General features: G+C 45.9%; 1 protein-coding gene across 1 annotated transcript in view; it reads left to right on the top strand.

Moving 5' to 3' along the window:
- The window catches only part of LOC139539403 (ras-related protein Rab-6B-like), a 172,799-nt gene that overhangs the window by 61,936 nt on the left and 92,414 nt on the right, over nucleotides 1-18,449 (top strand). Inside the window, exon 2 of the mRNA XM_071342304.1 lies at nucleotides 14,078-14,136. Within this exon, the coding sequence (XP_071198405.1) occupies nucleotides 14,078-14,136 (59 nt within the window). The remainder of the gene's footprint in view (nucleotides 1-14,077; nucleotides 14,137-18,449) is intronic.

Raw genomic sequence — 18,449 nt, 5'->3', positions numbered from 1 at the left:
CGGTAAATCTAAATGTTTTTTTTTTTAAACGTTCTGAGAAAGGAAGTGAACATTTTGCCTGTTCTCGGAACGTTTATTTTTTTAGGTTGAAGGGAGGTTCTGAGAATGTCAAACCAGTGGAGAATGTTCCTAGCGCATTACCAACATTGTAAAATTAAAGTAACCAATGATCTGTTAAAGTAATGAAACAGCAAGAAAATATCGTATTTTTGTCAAGTTCCTTAAACGTGCTGAGAATGTTCCAAAGTCAAGCAACTATCCTGCACCATTTCCAGAACGTTTTGGGAAGGTTGTATGCAAAATAACCATAGGACAAGAACCTTCTTACCAAGCTCTAGGAAACATATGGTTCTCAGAATGTTATGTGCTAGTTGGGTGGTTCTCAGAACATTGGTGCTAGCTGGGTGGTTCTCAGAACGTTTTGTGCTTGCTGGGTTGTCCTCAGAACATTATGTGCTAGCTGGGTATTCCCTATATATAGTGCCCTACTTTTGACCAGAGCTAATAGGAAAAGGGTGGCATTTGGGACGTAGCCATGGTGATTGATTCCTTTTGGCTCCTTTTAGCTCCTCCTGCTTCCTGTATAAACCCTGCGCCCCCTCATTAACTAAAGCACTGAGACAGACAGACTCTCACATAATACCATCCATCACTGGAATATAGTCTGCATTTCAAATGGCACCCTACTCCCATTGGGCTCTGGTTAAAAGTAGTGCACAGTATAGGGAATAGGGTGCCAATTGAGATGTAACCATAGTCTGCTACTGAACTGAACGGAGCTCCATATTTATGTGCAGACAACTCTCCTCTGGTAGAGGTGATAAACTGAATAATGGCATAAGCCATCCAGTCCGCCTGCTCCATAAATAATATATGAAATATTTAAGAGATATAAAAATGAGGGCAGTAGTCGTTGTTCTGCCATCAATCAGGAAGTCAGTTAAAATATCCAACTTCCTGGTTGGCTAGGCCTACATCCTTTATGAAGAGGAAGGGATGATGGTGTCACAAATCCCATAGGGCTGTGGGGCAGGACTGATACACTACTTGACCAACAGTATGTGGACAATTGTTCATCCAACATCTCATTCCAAAATCATGGGTGTTATTATGGAATTGGTTCCCCCTTTGCTGTGGGGACGGGCTTCCATTCAGCCACGAACATTAGTGAGATCGGGCACTGATGTTGGGCGATTAAGCCTGGCTCGCAGTCGTTGTTCCAATTCATCCCAAAGGTGTTCGATGGGGTTGAGGTCAGGGTTCTGTGCAGGCCAATCAAGATCTTCCACACTGATCTCGACAAACCATTTCTGTATGGAGCTCGCTTTTTGCACGGGGGCATTGTCATGTTGAAACAGGAAAGGGCCCCAAACTGTTGCCACCAAGTTGGAAGCACAGAATCGCCTAGAATGTCATTGTATGCTGTAGCATTTAGATTTCCCTTCACTGGAACTAAGGGGCCCGAACCATGAAAAACATCCCCAGACCATTATTCCTCCTCCACCAAACATTACAGTTGGCACTATGCATTGGGGCAGGTAGCATTCTCCTGGCATCCGCCAAACACAGATTCGTCCGTCGAACTGCCAGATGGTGAAACGTGATTCATCACTCCAGAGAACACGTTTCCACTGCTCCAGAGTCCAATGGCGGAGAGCTTAACACCACTCCATCCGACGCATGGCATTGCGCATGGTGATCGCATTGTGTGCGGCTGCTCGGCCATGGAAACCCATTTCATGAAGCTCCCGACAAACAGAACCCGGTAGTCAGTGTTGCAACAGAGAACATACGATTTTTACACGCTACATGTTTCAGTGCTCGGCAGTCGCAAATAATCACTATGGTGTTACATATGATAGATATAATCACTACGGTGTTACATATGACAGATATAACCACTATGGTGTTACATATGACAGATATAATCACTATGGTGACAGATATAACCACTGTGGTGTTACATATGACAGATATAATCACTGTGGTGTTACATATGACAGATATAACCACTGTGGTGATACATATGACAGATATAATCACTATGGTGTTACATATGACAGATATAACCACTATGGTGTTACATATGACAGATATAATCACTATGGTGTTACATATGACAGATATAATCACTATGGTGTTACATATGACAGATATAATCACTATGGTGTTACATATGACAGATATAACCACTATGGTGTTGCATATGACAGATATAATCACTATGGTGTTACATATGACAGATATAATCACTGTGGTGTTACATATGACAGATATAATAACTATGGTGTTACATATGACAGATATAATCACTATGGTGTTACATATGACAGATATAATCACTATGGTGATACATATGACAGATATAATCACTATGGTGTTACATTTGGTGGTCCAAGGTGGCTTAGCAGTTCAGACGTCTTTTTCTGTTCCGTATTGTTCGTGTCCTGTATATATATATATTTACACCTTTCTTCGCATATCTTTTATCTATTTTATTATCCAAGAACTCAACTACAAAAGCTTTCCTGCAAAAGCTTTCCTGCAACCCGCTTCACCAATTACAAAAAGTATTATTTACCTCAATCTGAAAATCCATCGTGGAAGCTAGCCAGGGGCTAATTCAGAAGCTAGCCTGAAAGCTAACCAGAAGCTACTCCGATAGCTAGCCAGAAGCTAATCTGTAGCTGCCCCGAAATTAGCCGGTTTGCTGGCTAGCGTTGGTGTTTCAGCTGCCCACGTTTAGTGGTCATCAGCTATTCCTTTAGCTCGATAATCTACCGGCACTTTTGTGCAACGCGACTCGGACCGGAGCATTCCGGGACTCTTTTTCTCTCAGTTTCCCCGGATTCCAGCCGCAGGCTCTGGACACTTGCACCTTGATTTCGCAGCTAGCTAGCTGCAAACCGTGTGACTATTGGCTTACGTCGACCCCGGAGCAAACTCAAATCATTCTGGAGCTAGCCAGCTGAGGAGTTCCATCACCATCCGGACCCGTTTCTTTTGTTGCTGCTGCAGATACGGAACCCCACCGGGCCTTCACGACTGACTGCCGCGACTGACTGCCGACGTTATCTGCCCGAGGGATTTATCCAACTGGCACCTCCGTCCCGACGTTACCTGAACGCTCATCTGAGGCCCGCTAATCGTTAGCTGTCTTATCGGCTGCTATTTGAACAAGTATATCGGACAACTATTATTATTATTATTATTTATTTATTTTATTTTTTCCTTGGGTCACTATATCTATTTTGCCAATTTGGATTGATCCCCTCTACCACACGGAACCCCACTACACGGAACCCCACTAACCTACCGACGGAAACGCACGAGGTATCTACAAACAGACCTCCATCCTATGCTGCTACCGATAGCCATATACCCGGCCAGCTGTCTGGATCGCCACGACCCCAACCAACCTCTACTCACTGGACCCTTATTGATCACTCGATTAGCATGCCTCTCCTTAATGTAAATATGCCTTGTCCATTGCTGTTCTGGTTAGTGTTTATTGGCTTATTTCACTGTAGAGATTCTAGCCCTGCTCTCTATACCATATCCAACCTCTCAGTTCCACCACCCACATATGCGATGACATCACCTGGTTTCAATGATGTTTCTAGAGACAATATCTCTCTCATCATCACTCAATACCTAGGTTTACCTCCACTGTATTCACATCCTACCATACCTTTGTCTGTACATTATTCCTTTAAACTATTTTATCGCCCCCAGAAACCTCCTTTTACTCTCTGCTCTAGTAGCTCTAGGCGACCAATTCTCATAGCTTTTAGCCGTACCCTTATCCTACTCCTCCTCTGTTCCTCTGGTGATGTAGAGGTGAATCCAGGCCCTGCAGTACCTGGCTCCACTCCTATTCCCCAGGCGCTCTCTTTTGATGACTTCTGTAACCGTAATAGCCTTGGCTTCATGCATGTTAACATTAGAAGCCTCCTCCCTAAGTTTGTTTTGTTCACTGCTTTAGCACACTCTGCCAACCCGGATGTTTTAGCCGTGTCTGAATCCTGGCTTAGAAAGACCACCAAAAATTCAGACATTTTCATCCCCAATTACAAGATTTTCAGACAAGATAGAACGGCCAAAGGGGGCGGTGTTGCAATCTACTGCAAAGACTGCCTGCAGAGTTCTGTTATACTATCCAGGTCTGTTCCCAAACAATTTGAACTTCTACTTTTAAAAATCCACCTCTCTAAAAACAAGTCTCTCACCGTTGCCGCCTGCTATAGACCACCCTCTGCCCCCAGCTGTGCTCTGGACACTATATGTGAACTGATTGCCCCCCATCTATCTTCAGAGCTCGTGCTGCTAGGCGACCTAAATTTGAACATGCTCAACACCCCAGCCACCCTACAATCTAAGCTTGATGCCCTCAATCTCACACAAATTATAAATGAACCTACCAGGTACCACCCCAATTCCGTAAACACGGGTACCCTCATAGATATCATCCTAACAAACTTGCCCTCCAAATACACCTCTGCTGTTTTCAACCAAGATCTCAGCGATCACTGCCTCATTGCCTGCATCCGTAATGGGTCAGCGGTCAAACGACCTCCACTCATCACTGTCAAACGCTCCCTGAAACACTTCAGCGAGCAGGCCTTTCTAATCGACCTGGCCGGGGTATCCTGGAAGGATATTGATCTCATCCCGTCAGTAGAGGATGCCTGGTCATTTTTTAAAAATGCCTTCCTCACCATCTTGAATAAGCATGCCCCATTCAAGAAATTTAGAACCAGGAACAGATATAGCCCTTGGTTCTCTCCTGACCTGACTGCCCTTAACCAACAGAAAAACATCCTATGGCGTTCTGCATTAGCATCGAACAGCCCCCGTGATATGCAACTTTTCAGGGAAGCCAGAAACCAATATACACAGGCAGTTAGAACAGCCAAGGCTAGCTTTTTCAAGCAGAAATTTGCTTCCTGCAACACAAATTCAAAAAAGTTCTGGGACACCGTAAAGTCCATGGAGAATAAGAACACCTCCTCCCAGCTTCCAACCGCTCTGAAGATAGGAAACACTGTCACCACCGACAAATCCACTATAATTGAGAATTTCAATAAGCATTTTTCTACGGCTGGCCATGCTTTCCACCTGGCTACCCCTACCCCGGACAACAGCACTGCCCTCCCCTCTGCTACTCGCCCAAGCCTTCCCCATTTCTCTTTCTCCCAAATACAGTCAGCTGATGTTCTAAATGAGCTGCAAAATCTGGACCCTTACAAATCAGCCGGGCTAGATAATCTGGACCCTTTCTTTCTAAAACTATCTGCTGAAATTGTTGCCACCCCTATTACTAGCCTCTTCAACCTCTCTTTCGTGTCGTCTGAGATCCCCAAAGATTGGAAAGCAGCTGCGGTTATCCCCCTCTTCAAAGGGGGGGACACCCTTGACCCTAACTGCTACAGACCTATATCTATCCTACCCTGCCTTTCTAAGGTCTTCGAAAGCCAAGTCAACAAACAGATTACCGACCATTTCGAATCCCACCACACCTTCTCCGCAATGCAATCTGGTTTCAGAGCTGGTCATGGGTGCACCTCAGCCACGCTCAAGGTCATAAACGATATCGTAACCGCCATCGATAGGAAACAATACTGTGCAGCCGTATTCATTGACCTGGCCAAGGCCTTTGACTCTGTCAATCACCACATCCTCATTGGCAGACTCGACAGCCTTGGTTTCTCTAATGATTGCCTCGCCTGGTTCACCAACTACTTCTCTGATCGAGTTCAGTGTGTCAAATCGGAGGGTCTGTTGTCCGGGCCTCTGGCAGTCTCTATGGGGGTGCCACAGGGTTCAATTCTTGGACCGACTCTCTTTCTCTGTTTACATCAATGATGTCGCTCTTGCTGCTGGTGATTCTCTGATCCACCTCTACGCAGACGACACTATTCTGTATACTTCTGGCCCTTCTTTTGACACTGTGTTAACAACCCTCCAGGCGAGCTTCAATGCCATACAACTCTCCTTCCGTGGCCTCCAACTGCTCTTAAATACAAGTAAAACCAAATGCATGCTCTTCAACCGATCGCTGCCTGCTCCTGCCCGCCTGTCCAACATCACTACTTTGGACGGCTCTGACTTAGAATATGTGGACAACTACAAATACCTAGGTGTCTGGTTAGACTGTAAACTCTCCTTCCAGACTCACATCAAACATCTCCAATCCAAAGTCAAATCTAGAATTGGCTTCCTATTCCGCAACAAAGCATCCTTTACTCATGCTGCCAAACATACCCTTGTAAAACTGACCATCCTACCAATCCTCGACTTCGGTGATGTCATTTACAAAATAGCCTCCAAAACCCTACTCAATAAATTGGATGCAGTCTATCACAGTGCCATCCGTTTTGTCACCAAAGCCCCATATACTACCCACCACTGCGACCTGTACACTCTCGTTGGCTGGCCCTCGCTTCATACTCGTCGCCAAACCCACTGGTTCCAGGTCATCTACAAGACCCTGCTAGGTAAAGTCCCCCCTTATCTCAGCTCGCTGGTCACCATAGCAGCACCTACCTGTAGCACGCGCTCCAGCAGGTATATCTCTCTAGTCACCCCCAAAACCAATTCTTCCTTTGGACGCCTCTCCTTCCAGTTCTCTGCTGCCAATGACTGGAACGAACTACAAAAATCTCTGAAACTGGAAACACCTATCTCCCTCACTAGCTTTAAGCACCAGCTGTCAGAGCAGCTCATAGATTACTGCACCTGTACATAACCCATCTACAATTTAGCCCAAACAACTACCTCTTTACCTACTGTATTTATTTATTAATTTATTTTGCTCCTTTGCACCCCATTATTTCTGTCTCTACTTTGCACTTTCTTCCACTGCAAACCAACCATTCCAGTGTTTTTTTTTGTTTTTATTTTACTTGCTGTGTTGTACTCACTTCGCCTCCATGGCCTTTTATATTTTTATTTATTTATACATATATTTGTTTGCCTTCACCTCCCTTATCTCACCTCACTTGCTCACATTGTATATAGACTTATTTTTTTTTTCACTGTATTATTGACTATATGTTTGTTTTACTCCATGTGTAACTATGTGTTGTTGTATGTGTCGAACTGCTTTGCTTTATCTTGGCCAGGTCGCAATTGTAAATGAGAACGTGTTCTCAATTTGCCTACCTGGTTAAATAAAGGTTAAATAAATAAATAAAATAAAATAAATAAATAAATATGACAGATATAATCACTATGGTGTTACATATGACAGATATAATCACTATGGTGTTACATATGACAGATATAATCACTATGGTGTTACATATGACAGATATAATCACTATGGTGTTACATATGACAGATATAATCACTATGGTGTTACATATGACAGATATAATCACTATGGTGATACATATGACAGATATAATCACTATGGTGATAGATATAACCACTATGGTGTTACATATGACAGATATAAGCACTATGGTGATAGATATAACCACTATGGTGTTACATATGACAGATATAATCACTGTGGTGTTACATATGACAGATATAACCACTATGGTGTTACATATGACAGATATAATCACTGTGGTGTTACATATGACAGATATAATCACTATGGTGTTACATATGACAGATATAATCACTATGGTGTTACATATGACAGATATAACCACTATGGTGTTACATATGACAGATATAATCACTGTGGTGTTACATATGACAGATATAATCACTATGGTGTTACATATGACAGATATAATCACTATGGTGTTACATATGACAGATATAATCACTATGGTGATAGATATAATCACTATGGTGTTACATATGATAGATATAATCACTGTGAGAAGAGGAGTGGAGGTACAGGGAGGGAGGAGGAAGAGGAGGAGTGGAGGTGGAGGTAAAGGGAGGAGGAGGAGGAGGAGGAGTGGAGGTGGAGGTAGAGGGAGGAGGAGGAGGAGGAGGTAGAGGGAGGAGGAAGAGGAGGAGTGGAGGTGGAGGTAGAGGGAGGAGGAGGAGGAGGAGGTAGAGTTACTGAGGAGGAGTGGAGGAGGAGAAGTGAGGTGGTTGCAGGACAGGTTTGTTCAGCCCTGAGGGGCCGTGGATGCTCCCAGGCTGAGATAGATATGGTATGTTCCTCCCCAGCTAACAAAAAACGTTCCCACAACTTTAGAGAACGTTCCCTTAAGAGTTTCGTTAGGTAACTAACTAACGTTTTTTATAGGAATGTTCCCGTGATGTGCAATAAATGTTCCCAATAGACCATTCCCTTAATGTCTAATAGAACTTACCCAGAAAGTGGTTTCCATGTTCTCAGTATTAAAGATATGAATGTTCTAGACATGTTAAATTATGACGTTGCAAGGACATTCAAGTGTCCAGTTTTCTGTTGGTTCGGAAAATATTCCATCAACGTCCCCGCAAACATACTCAAGAGCATGGTTACGATGTTCTCCGAATATATTCGATTTAATGTTTCATGGGAACGTTGTGGGAACATTTCTGTGTATCAGTTTTCAGGACGTTGGCTGATGGTCCCAAAGAAACGCCCCCCCCCCCCCCCCCGGAATAAGTATAATGACACATCACGTCTTGTTACTGTTGCCGAGCCAATCGAGGCCCTGATTGGTGAACCACTGATCCATTCAGAGCTCTTCGTCTGTTGTCTAGGGATACCCATACTGTTTTCAACATACACATTTGACATACATGATGTCATTGTGCATGTTCATTTATACAGTCATTATTATTCAACACGTCCTCACCTGGGATTTGAACCCACAACCTGTTGGTTCACGGTACTCCGATCTCCCCTCTACTCCTCCATGTCTGCGTCAGCTATCAGTTCATCTGACTAGTCTCATCGTTCATTTGATTTTACTTCTTTCAGAAACGTAAGAGCTCTTTCTGTATAGTTGTCTACAGTTGGTGGGGCATGTTAACCTGTTTTAATGATACTCCTGAATCACTATGTTCAATCATGTAGTTTTACAAAGCTTAAATTGACTTCAACGTGTTTTCTCCCCGTTGCTTACATCTACATGAGTGCCTTGGGAATAGGGGCTTCTTCTAGACTGGGCCGAATTATACTGGCCCAAAAAGCATTTAGAGATATCCCTTATTGGGACAGTGGTTGGGGCACCACAGGGCTCTACACCAGAGAGAGACAGTAGGGGCACCACAGGGCTCTACACCACAGAGAGACAGTAGGGGCACCACTGGGCTCTACACCACAGAGAGACAGTAGGGACACCACTGAGCTCTACACCACAGAGAGACAATAGGGGCACCACAGGGCTCTACACCACAGAGAGACAGTAGGGACCCCACTGGGCTCTACACCACAGAGAGACAATAGGAGCACCACTGGGCTCTACACCACAGAGAGACAGTAGGGGCACCACAGGGCTCTACACCACAGAGAGACAGTAGGGACACCACAGAGAGACAGTAGGGGCACCACAGGGCTCTACACCACAGAGAGACAGTAGGGACACCACAGAGAGACAGTAGGGGCACCACTGGGCTCTACACCACAGAGAGACAGTAGGGACACCACAGAGAGACAGTAGGGGCACCACAGGGCTCTACACCACAGAGAGACAGTAGGGGCACCACTGGGCTCTACACCACAGAGAGACAGTAGGGGCACCACTGGGCTCTACACCACAGAGAGACAGTAGGGGCACCACTGGGCTCTACACCACAGAGAGACAGTAGGGACCCCACTGGGCTCTACACCACAGAGAGACAGTAGGGGCACCACAGGGCTCTACACCACAGAGAGACAGTAGGGACACCACTGGGCTCTACACCACAGAGAGACAGTAGGGGCACCACTGGGCTCTACACCACAGAGAGACAGTAGGGACCCCACTGGGCTCTACACCACAGGGAGACAGTAGGGGCACCACTGGGCTCTACACCACAGAGAGACAGTAGGGACCCCACTGGGCTCTACACCACAGAGAGACAGTAGGGACACCACTGGGCTCTACACCACAGGGAGACAGTAGGGGCACCACTGGGCTCTACACCACAGAGAGACAGTAGGGACACCACTGGGCTCCACACCACAGAGAGACAGTAGGGACACCACAGAGAGACAGTAGGGACACCACAGGGCTCTACACCACAGAGAGACAGTAGGGACCCCACTGGGCTCTACACCACAGAGAGACAGTAGGGACACCACTGGGCTCTACACCACAGAGAGACAGTAGGGGCACCACTGGGCTCTACACCACAGAGAGACAGTAAGGGCAACACTGGGCTCTACACCACAGAGAGACAGTAGGGACACCACTGGGCTCTACACCACAGAGAGACAGTAGGGGCACCACTGGGCTCTACACCACAGAGAGACAGTAGGGACACCACTGGGCTCTACACCACAGAGAGACAGTAGGGACACCACTGGGCTCCACACCACAGAGAGACAGTAGGGACACCACAGAGAGACAGTAGGGACACCACAGGGCTCTACACCACAGAGAGACAGTAGGGACCCCACTGGTCTCTACACCACAGAGAGACAGTAGGGACACCACTGGGCTCTACACCACAGAGAGACAGTATGGACACCACAGAGAGACAGTAGGGACCCCACTGGTCTCTACACCACAGAGAGACAGTAGGGACCCCACTGGGCTCTACACCACAGAGAGACAGTAGGGACCCCACTGGTCTCTACACCACAGAGAGACAGTAGGGACACCACAGAGAGACAGTAGGGACCCCACTGGGCTCTACACCACAGAGAGATAGTAGGGACACCACTGGGCTCTACACCACAGAGAGACAGTAGGGGCACCACTGGGCTCTACACCACAGAGAGACAGTAGGGACACCACAGAGAGACAGTAGGGACACAACAGAGAGACAGTAGGGACACAACAGAGAGACAGTAGGGACACCACTGGGCTCTACACCACAGAGAGACAGTAGGGACACCACTGGGCTCTACACCACAGAGAGACAGTAGGGGCACCACAGGGCTCTACACCACAGAGAGACAATAGGAGCACCACTGGGCTCTACACCACAGAGAGACAGTAGGGACCCCACTGGGCTCTACACCACAGAGAGACAGTAGGGACACCACTGGGCTCTACACCACAGAGAGACAGTAGGGGCACCACAGAGAGACAGTAGGGACACCACTGGGCTCTACACCACAGAGAGACAGTAGGGACACCACTGGGCTCTACACCACAGAGAGACAGTAGGGACACCACTGGGCTCTACACCACAGAGAGACAGTAGGGGCACCACAGGGCTCTACACCACAGAGAGACAATAGGAGCACCACTGGGCTCTACACCACAGAGAGACAGTAGACCAAAAATAATAAAACCTCCTAGGAAAACTTTCAAGGAACCAGAATAAAATGTTCTCAGAACCTCCCTGGTACCAGAATAAAATGTTCTCAGAACCTCCCTGGTACCAGAATAAAATGTTCTCAGGATCTCCCTGGAACCAGAGTAAAATGTTCTCAGAACCTCCCTGGTACCAGAGTTAAACGTTCTCAGAACATCCCTCGAACCAGAGTAAAACGTTCTCAGAACCTCCCTGGAACCAGATTAAAATGTTCTCAGAACCTCCCTGGTACCAGAGTTAAACGTTCTTAGAACATCCCTAGAACCAGAGTAAAATGTTCTCAGAACCTCCCTGGAACCAGATTAAAATGTTCTCAGAACCTCCCTGGAACCAGAGTAAAATGTTCTCAGAACCTCCCTGGAACCAGATTAAAATGTTCTCAGAACCTCCCTGGTACCAGAGTAAAATGTTCTCAGAACCTCCCTGGAACCAGAGTACAATGTTCTCAGAACCTCCCTGGAACCAGAGTAAAATGTTCTCAGAACCTCCCTGGAACCAGAGTAAAATGTTCTCAGAACCTCCCTGGTACCAGAGTAAAATGTTCTCAGAACCTCCCTGGAACCAGAGTAAAATGTTCTCAGAACCTCCCTGGAACCAGAGTAAAATGTTCTCAGAACCTCCCTGGAACCAGAGTACAATGTTCTCAGAACCTCCCTGGAACCAGAGTAAAATGTTCTCAGAACCTCCCTGGAACCAGAGTAAAATGTTCTCAGAACCTCCCTGGTACCAGAGTAAAATGTTCTCAGAACCTCCCTGGAACCAGAGTAAAATGTTCTCAGAACCTCCCTGGAACCAGAGTAAAATGTTCTCAGAACCTCCCTGGAACCAGAGTAAAACGTACTCAGAACCTCCTTGGAACCAGAGTAAAACGTACTCAGAACCTCCCTGGAACCAGAGTAAAATGTTCTCAGATCCTCCCTGCAACCTAAAAATAAAAGCTTCCCAGAACAGGCAAAACTTTCACTTCTGTTCTCAGAACGTTTACATTTTGTTCTTCAGTTTTACCGATCAGGAAATGTATAGCTTCGTTCCCACAATCAATGCGAAATAAAAAATGTACATTCCCAAAACTTCCAATGAACCAAATGTGCTAGCTAGGTTTCTACCAGGCCCTATGAGCCCTATTCATTCAAATCCATTTCACTGTAAAATCAAGACAGTCTTATGTCTTTGGGGAAATTAGCATTTAAATGACTTGTGGACGAGAGCTTTCCTTGTCATGCCAGCCTCGTCAACTAGAGCAGAACCAGGCTTTTCCCTCTCTGATTACATATGAGCCACCACCAAAGCCCCAGACTGTGTGTGTTAACCAGCAGGTGGTTTACCTGTGTATGTGTCTGTGTGTCTTTGCAACGCACTGTTGAGGATGTGTAATTTCCTCAAGTACTTTCAACGACCCTGGACCATAGCTGACCTTCGGGTAGCGTGTTGAGTGGGTACTGGAGTACTGAATGGGGAATTTGGATAGCGAGGCAGCCTACTGGGAACACGGTGGTTGAATCAACGTTGTTTCCATGTAATTTCAACGAAACTATTGACACCTGTGCCCAGTGGGAGGTGGCCTAGCGAGTAACCTAGCGGGTGGCCTAGCGAGTAACCTAGCAGATGGCCTAGCGGGTACCCTAGCGGATGGCCTAGCGAGTAGCCTAGCGAGTAGCCTAGCGAGTAGCCTAGCGAGTAGCCTAGCGGTTAAGAGTGTTCGAATCCTTTCAAATCTGTCGATGTGCCCTTGAACTAATTGTTCTTGTAAGTTGCTCTGGACAAGAGTGTCTGCTAAATGACTCAAATGTAACACGAAAAGCCTGAGAAGAGAACGAGTTAGACTTTGGTTGTAAATTGCACCATTTCAGAGGGTTATATTGAGGCACATTCTAGCTCTGCACTGGGTCTGATAACATTTCTCATTTCCTATCTGGCCTTTAGAACATCTAAAGGAAATATTACAGACATCATCCTATATTGCCAACACATGAAAAAGCTTTATTGTGGAAAATGCTAAGATTTTTTTTTTGTATGTAATGAATAAGTCCTCAGGCTAAAGAGTCTTCATCAGGGGGTTTGTTAATCGTCTAGTTTCTTCTGTTAGACAGTGCATCTCACCTAAAGTGTAGTCATTATTTATTTACTGTTTTAGCACAAACAGCTGGACTGTCACTCTCTCTGTTCCAAAACACATCTAACACCACATCTCTCTCTCCCTCTCCCTCTCTCTCTTTTCCTCTCCCTCTATCTCTCTTCCTCTCCCTATCTCTCTTCCTCTCCCTATCTCTCTTCCTCTCCCTATCTCTCCCTATCTCTCTTCCTCTCCCTATCTCTCCCTATCTCTCTTCCTCTCCCTCTCCCTATCTCTCTTCCTTTCCCTATCTCTTTTCCTCTCCCTATCTCTCTTCCTCTCCCTATCTCTCCCTATCTCTCTTCCTCTCCCTCTCCCTATCTCTCTTCCTCTCCCTCTCCCTATCTCTCTTCCTCTCCCTATCTCTCTTCCTCTCCCTATCTCTCCCTATCTCTCTTCCTCTCTCTCTCCCTATCTCTCTTCCTCTCCCTATCTCTCCCTATCTCTCTTCCTCTCCCTATCTCTCCCTATCTCTCTTCCTCTCTCTCTCCCTATCTCTCTTCCTCTCCCTATCTCTGTTCCTCTCCCTATCTCTGTTCCTCTCCCTATCTCTGTTCCTCTCTCTCTTTCGATCTTTGTTTTTTCTTGTAGTTGGGAAGACGTCTCTGATCACGAGGTTCATGTATGACAGCTTTGACAACACATATCAGGTAGGTATCAGAGGCATCACACTACCACACTGCCGCCAGGCAGTCACTGACACGCCTCATGTTGTATCGGTCACTCACTCCACCAATCACAGCAGTGAATAGACAGAACTGACCCATCCCCCTACCACACCCCCAGATTCAAACACAGCTGTGCAGTACATTGCTCCACTAAGCAGCTGATGCTATGGTTGCTCTGTAAGAATGAGCTGATTGTTTTCTCAGTTTGGTGTCAAGGGAGCAGCTTCTCGGTTATCAGAGGTAAACAACATGAGGTAGTATACTGTGAGGTAATATACTGTTAGGTAGTATATTGTGAGGTACTATACTGTGAGATAGTATATTGTGAGGTAGTATATCGTGAGGTTAGTATAGTGTGAGGTAGTATACTGTGAGGTAGTATATTGTGAGGTAGTATACTGTGAGGTAGTATAGTGTGAGGTAGTATATTGTGAGGTAGTATATTGTGAGGTAGTATACTGTGAGGTAGTATACTGTGAGGTAGTATACTGTGAGGTAGTATATTGGATGAGGTGGATGTTAGTGTTTGTCCCTACTGTGAGGTAGTATATCGTGAGGTAGTGGATTGTGAGGTAGTATATTGTAAGGTAATATACTGTGAGGTAGTATACTGTGAGATAGTATATTGTGAGGTAGTGGATTGTGAGGTAGTATATTGTGATGTAGTGGATTGTGAGGTAGTATATTGTAAGGTAATATACTGTGAGGTAGTATACTGTGAGATAGTATACTGTGAGATAGTATATCGTGAGGTAGTATATCGTGAGGTAGTATATTGTGATGTAGTGGATTGTGAGGTAGTATATTGTGTATTGTGAGGTAATAAACTGTGAGGTGGATGTTAGTGTTTGTCCCTACTGTGTGCATAGTAGACATAGGTTTTTACTGTATACATTACCCCACTCAGCGTTTTAATTTGACCAATGGGGGGGTGGAGGGGAAAGTCTGTTAATGCTACTGCAACGATATGACTGATATGAAGTGTGTGTGTGTGTGTGTGTGTGTGTGTGTGTGTGTGTGTGTGTGTGTGTGTGTGTGTGTGTGTGTGTGTGTGTGCGTGCGTGCGTGCGTGCGTGCGTGCGTGCGTGCGTGCGTGCGTGCGTGCGTGCGTGCGTGCGTGCGTGCGTGAGAGAGCAGTATGAGAGCCTCTGTGTGGACTGGCTCAGCCACTGAGGGTTTTAATGACATGGTGTTCAAAGAGACAGCTCTGAAACATCAACAGTGACAGACCTCAGACGATTCACACTCTTTCCCTCATTACCGCATCTCCTGAAGGAGGGCGGCAGGTGGCCTTAGAGGTTAACCGTTTTGGGGGCTGAAAGGTAACTGAAAGTTCGCTGGTTCAAATCCCCGAGTTGAAACGTCTGTCAATGTTCCCTTGAGTAAAGTACTTCACTCTAATTGCTCCTGTAATTCACTCTGGATGAGAGTGTCTGCTAGAAAGTAACAAAAATGTCAAATTTAAAAGAGATCTTAAAATCAACCAGCCAGTCTCCATTCCTAGATGTTCAGTTTAACTACAGTGCTAACGCTGTAATGAGATTTGGTTGGTCTATTATGAGAACATGCTTTGTGGTAGCTCTCACAATGGACACTGTAATCCCCTTCTATCCCTGGATTCAATGGCTGCCATTTTACTGGCTCCTAAACCAACCGTGCTATTTTGTTTTCTTTTTTCGCATTGTTTGTTACTTATTTTGTACCTAATGTATCTTATGACCGAAAAGAGCTTCTGGATATCAGAAGAGTAATTACTCACCTCGAACTGAACAAAGATTTTTTATTTAATGAGTCCGACGCGAAGGATATACTGCTTCTCCGAGACCAGGCCCAAATCCCTGTCATTCGCGTGAAGAAAAGACCATCCGTTCTATTGGCTAACGTGCGATCACTGGAGAATAAACTGGATGATCTCCGTTGGAGATTATCCTACCAACGGGACATTAAAAACTATAATATCTTATGTTTCACCGAGTCGTGGCTGAAGTACAACACGTATAATACACAGGTTTTCCCTGCATCGGCAGAACAGAACAGCTACGTCTGGTAAGACGAGTGGCGGGGGTGTGTGTCTATTTGTCAATAAAAGCTGGTGCGCAAGGTCTAATATTAAAGAAGTCTCGAGGTATGGCTCGCCTGAGCTAGAGTACCTTATGATAAGCTGTAGACCACACTATCTACCAAGAGAGTTCTCCTCTCTATAATTCTATTTACAACCACAAACCGATGCTGGCACTAAGACTGCACTCAACCAACTCTATAAGGCCTTAAGCAAACAAGAAAATGCTCATCCAGAAGCAGCGCTCCTAAAGGCCGGGGACTTTAATGCAGGCAAACTTAAATCCGTTTTACCTAATTTCTACCAGCATACTTTCAATGATCGGCTATGAAAAGCCAACTGACATTTACTCCTGAGGTTCTGACTTGTTGCACCCTCGACAACTACTGTGATTATTATTATTTGACCATGCTGGTCATTTATGAACATTTTAACATCTTGGCCATGTTCTGTTATAATCTCCACCCAGCATAGCCATAAAAGGCACAGCCAGAAGAGGACTGGCCACCCCTCAGCCTGGTTCCTCTCTAGGTTTCTTCCTAGGTTTTGGCCTTTCTAGGGAGTTTTTCCTAGCCACTGTGCTTCTACACCTGCATTGCTTGCTGTTTGCGGTTTTAGGCTGGGTTTCTGTACAGCACTTTGAGATATCAGCTGATGTAAGAAGGGCTATATAAATACATTTCATTTGATTTGATGTCACATGTGCAACCAGAGGAAAAACAACTCTAGACCACCTTTACTCCACACACAGAGATGCGTACAAAGCTCTCCCTCGCCCTCCATTTTGCAAATCTGACAATATTTTTATCCTTCTGATTCCCCCTTACAAGCAAAAACTAAAAGCAGGAAGTACCAGTGACTCGCTCAATACGGAAGTGGTCAAATGACACGGATGATACAGGACTGTTTTGTTAGCACAGACTGGAATATGTTCCGGGATTCATCCAATGGCATTGAGGAGTATACCTCCTCAGTCACCGGTTTCATCAATAAGTGCATCGACGACGCCATCCCCACAGTGACCGTACATATACATATTCCAATCAGAATCCATGGATTACAGGCAACATCCGCACCGAGCTAAAGGCTAGAGCTGCCGCTTTCAAGGATCGGGACACTAATCCGTACGCCGATAGGAAATCCCACTAAGCCCTCAGAGGAACCATCAAACTGGCAAAGCTTCAATGCAACTAAGCTAAGATTGAATCCTACTACACCGGCTCTGATGCTCGTCGGATGTGGCAGAGCTTGCAAACTATTACTGATTACAAAGGGAAACCCAGCCACGAGGTGCCCAGTGAGCCTACCAGATGAGCTGAATGCATTGTATGCTCCCTTCGAGGCAATCAACACTGAAGCATGCATGAGAGCACCAGCTGTGCCGTACGACTGTGTGATCACGCTCTCCGTAGCTAATGTGAGCAAGACCTTTAAACAGGTCAACATTCACAAGGCCGCGGGGCCAGATGGATTACCAGGACGTGTAAACAGAGCATGTGCTGACTAACTGGCAAGTGTTTTCACTGACATTTTCAACTGAGTCTGTAATGCCTACATGTTTTCAAGCAGACCACCATGGTCCCTGTGCCCAAGGAAGTGAAGGTAAGCTGCCTAAATGACTACCGACCCGTAGCACTCACGTTGGTAGCCATGAATTGCTTTGAAAGGCTGGTCATGGCTGACATCAACAGCATCCTCCTGGATACCCTAGACCCGCTCCAATTCACATACCGCCCCAACAGATCCACAGATGACTCAATCTCAATCGCACTCCACACTGCCCTTTTCCAGCTGGACAAAAGGAACACCTACATGAGAATTCTGTTCATTGACTACAGCTCAGTGTTCAACACCATAGTTCCCAAAAAGCTCATCACTAAGCTAAGGACCCTGAGACTAAACACCTCCCTCTAAAACTGGATCCTGGACTTCCTGACGTGCCGCCCCCAGGTGGTAAGGGTAGGCAACAACACATCTGCCACACTGATCCTCAACACGGGGGCCCCTCAGGGGTGTGTACTTAGTCCCCTCCTGTACTCCCTGTTCACCCACGACTGTGTGGCCAAGCACGACTCCAACACCATCATTTAGTTTGCCTGATCACTGACAACTCTGAGACAGGACAACAACCTCTCCCTTAACGTGAGCAAGACAAAGGAGCTGATCGTGGACTACAGGAAAAGGCAGGCCGAACAGGCCTCCATTAACATCGACGGGGCTGTAGTGGAGCGGGTCG

Source organism: Salvelinus alpinus, chromosome 15 (assembly GCF_045679555.1).
Source record: "Salvelinus alpinus chromosome 15, SLU_Salpinus.1, whole genome shotgun sequence".
Lineage (NCBI taxonomy): Eukaryota > Metazoa > Chordata > Actinopteri > Salmoniformes > Salmonidae > Salvelinus > Salvelinus alpinus.
The sequence above is the reverse complement of the archived record's forward strand: the minus strand, read 5'-3'. Positions and strand labels throughout refer to the sequence as shown.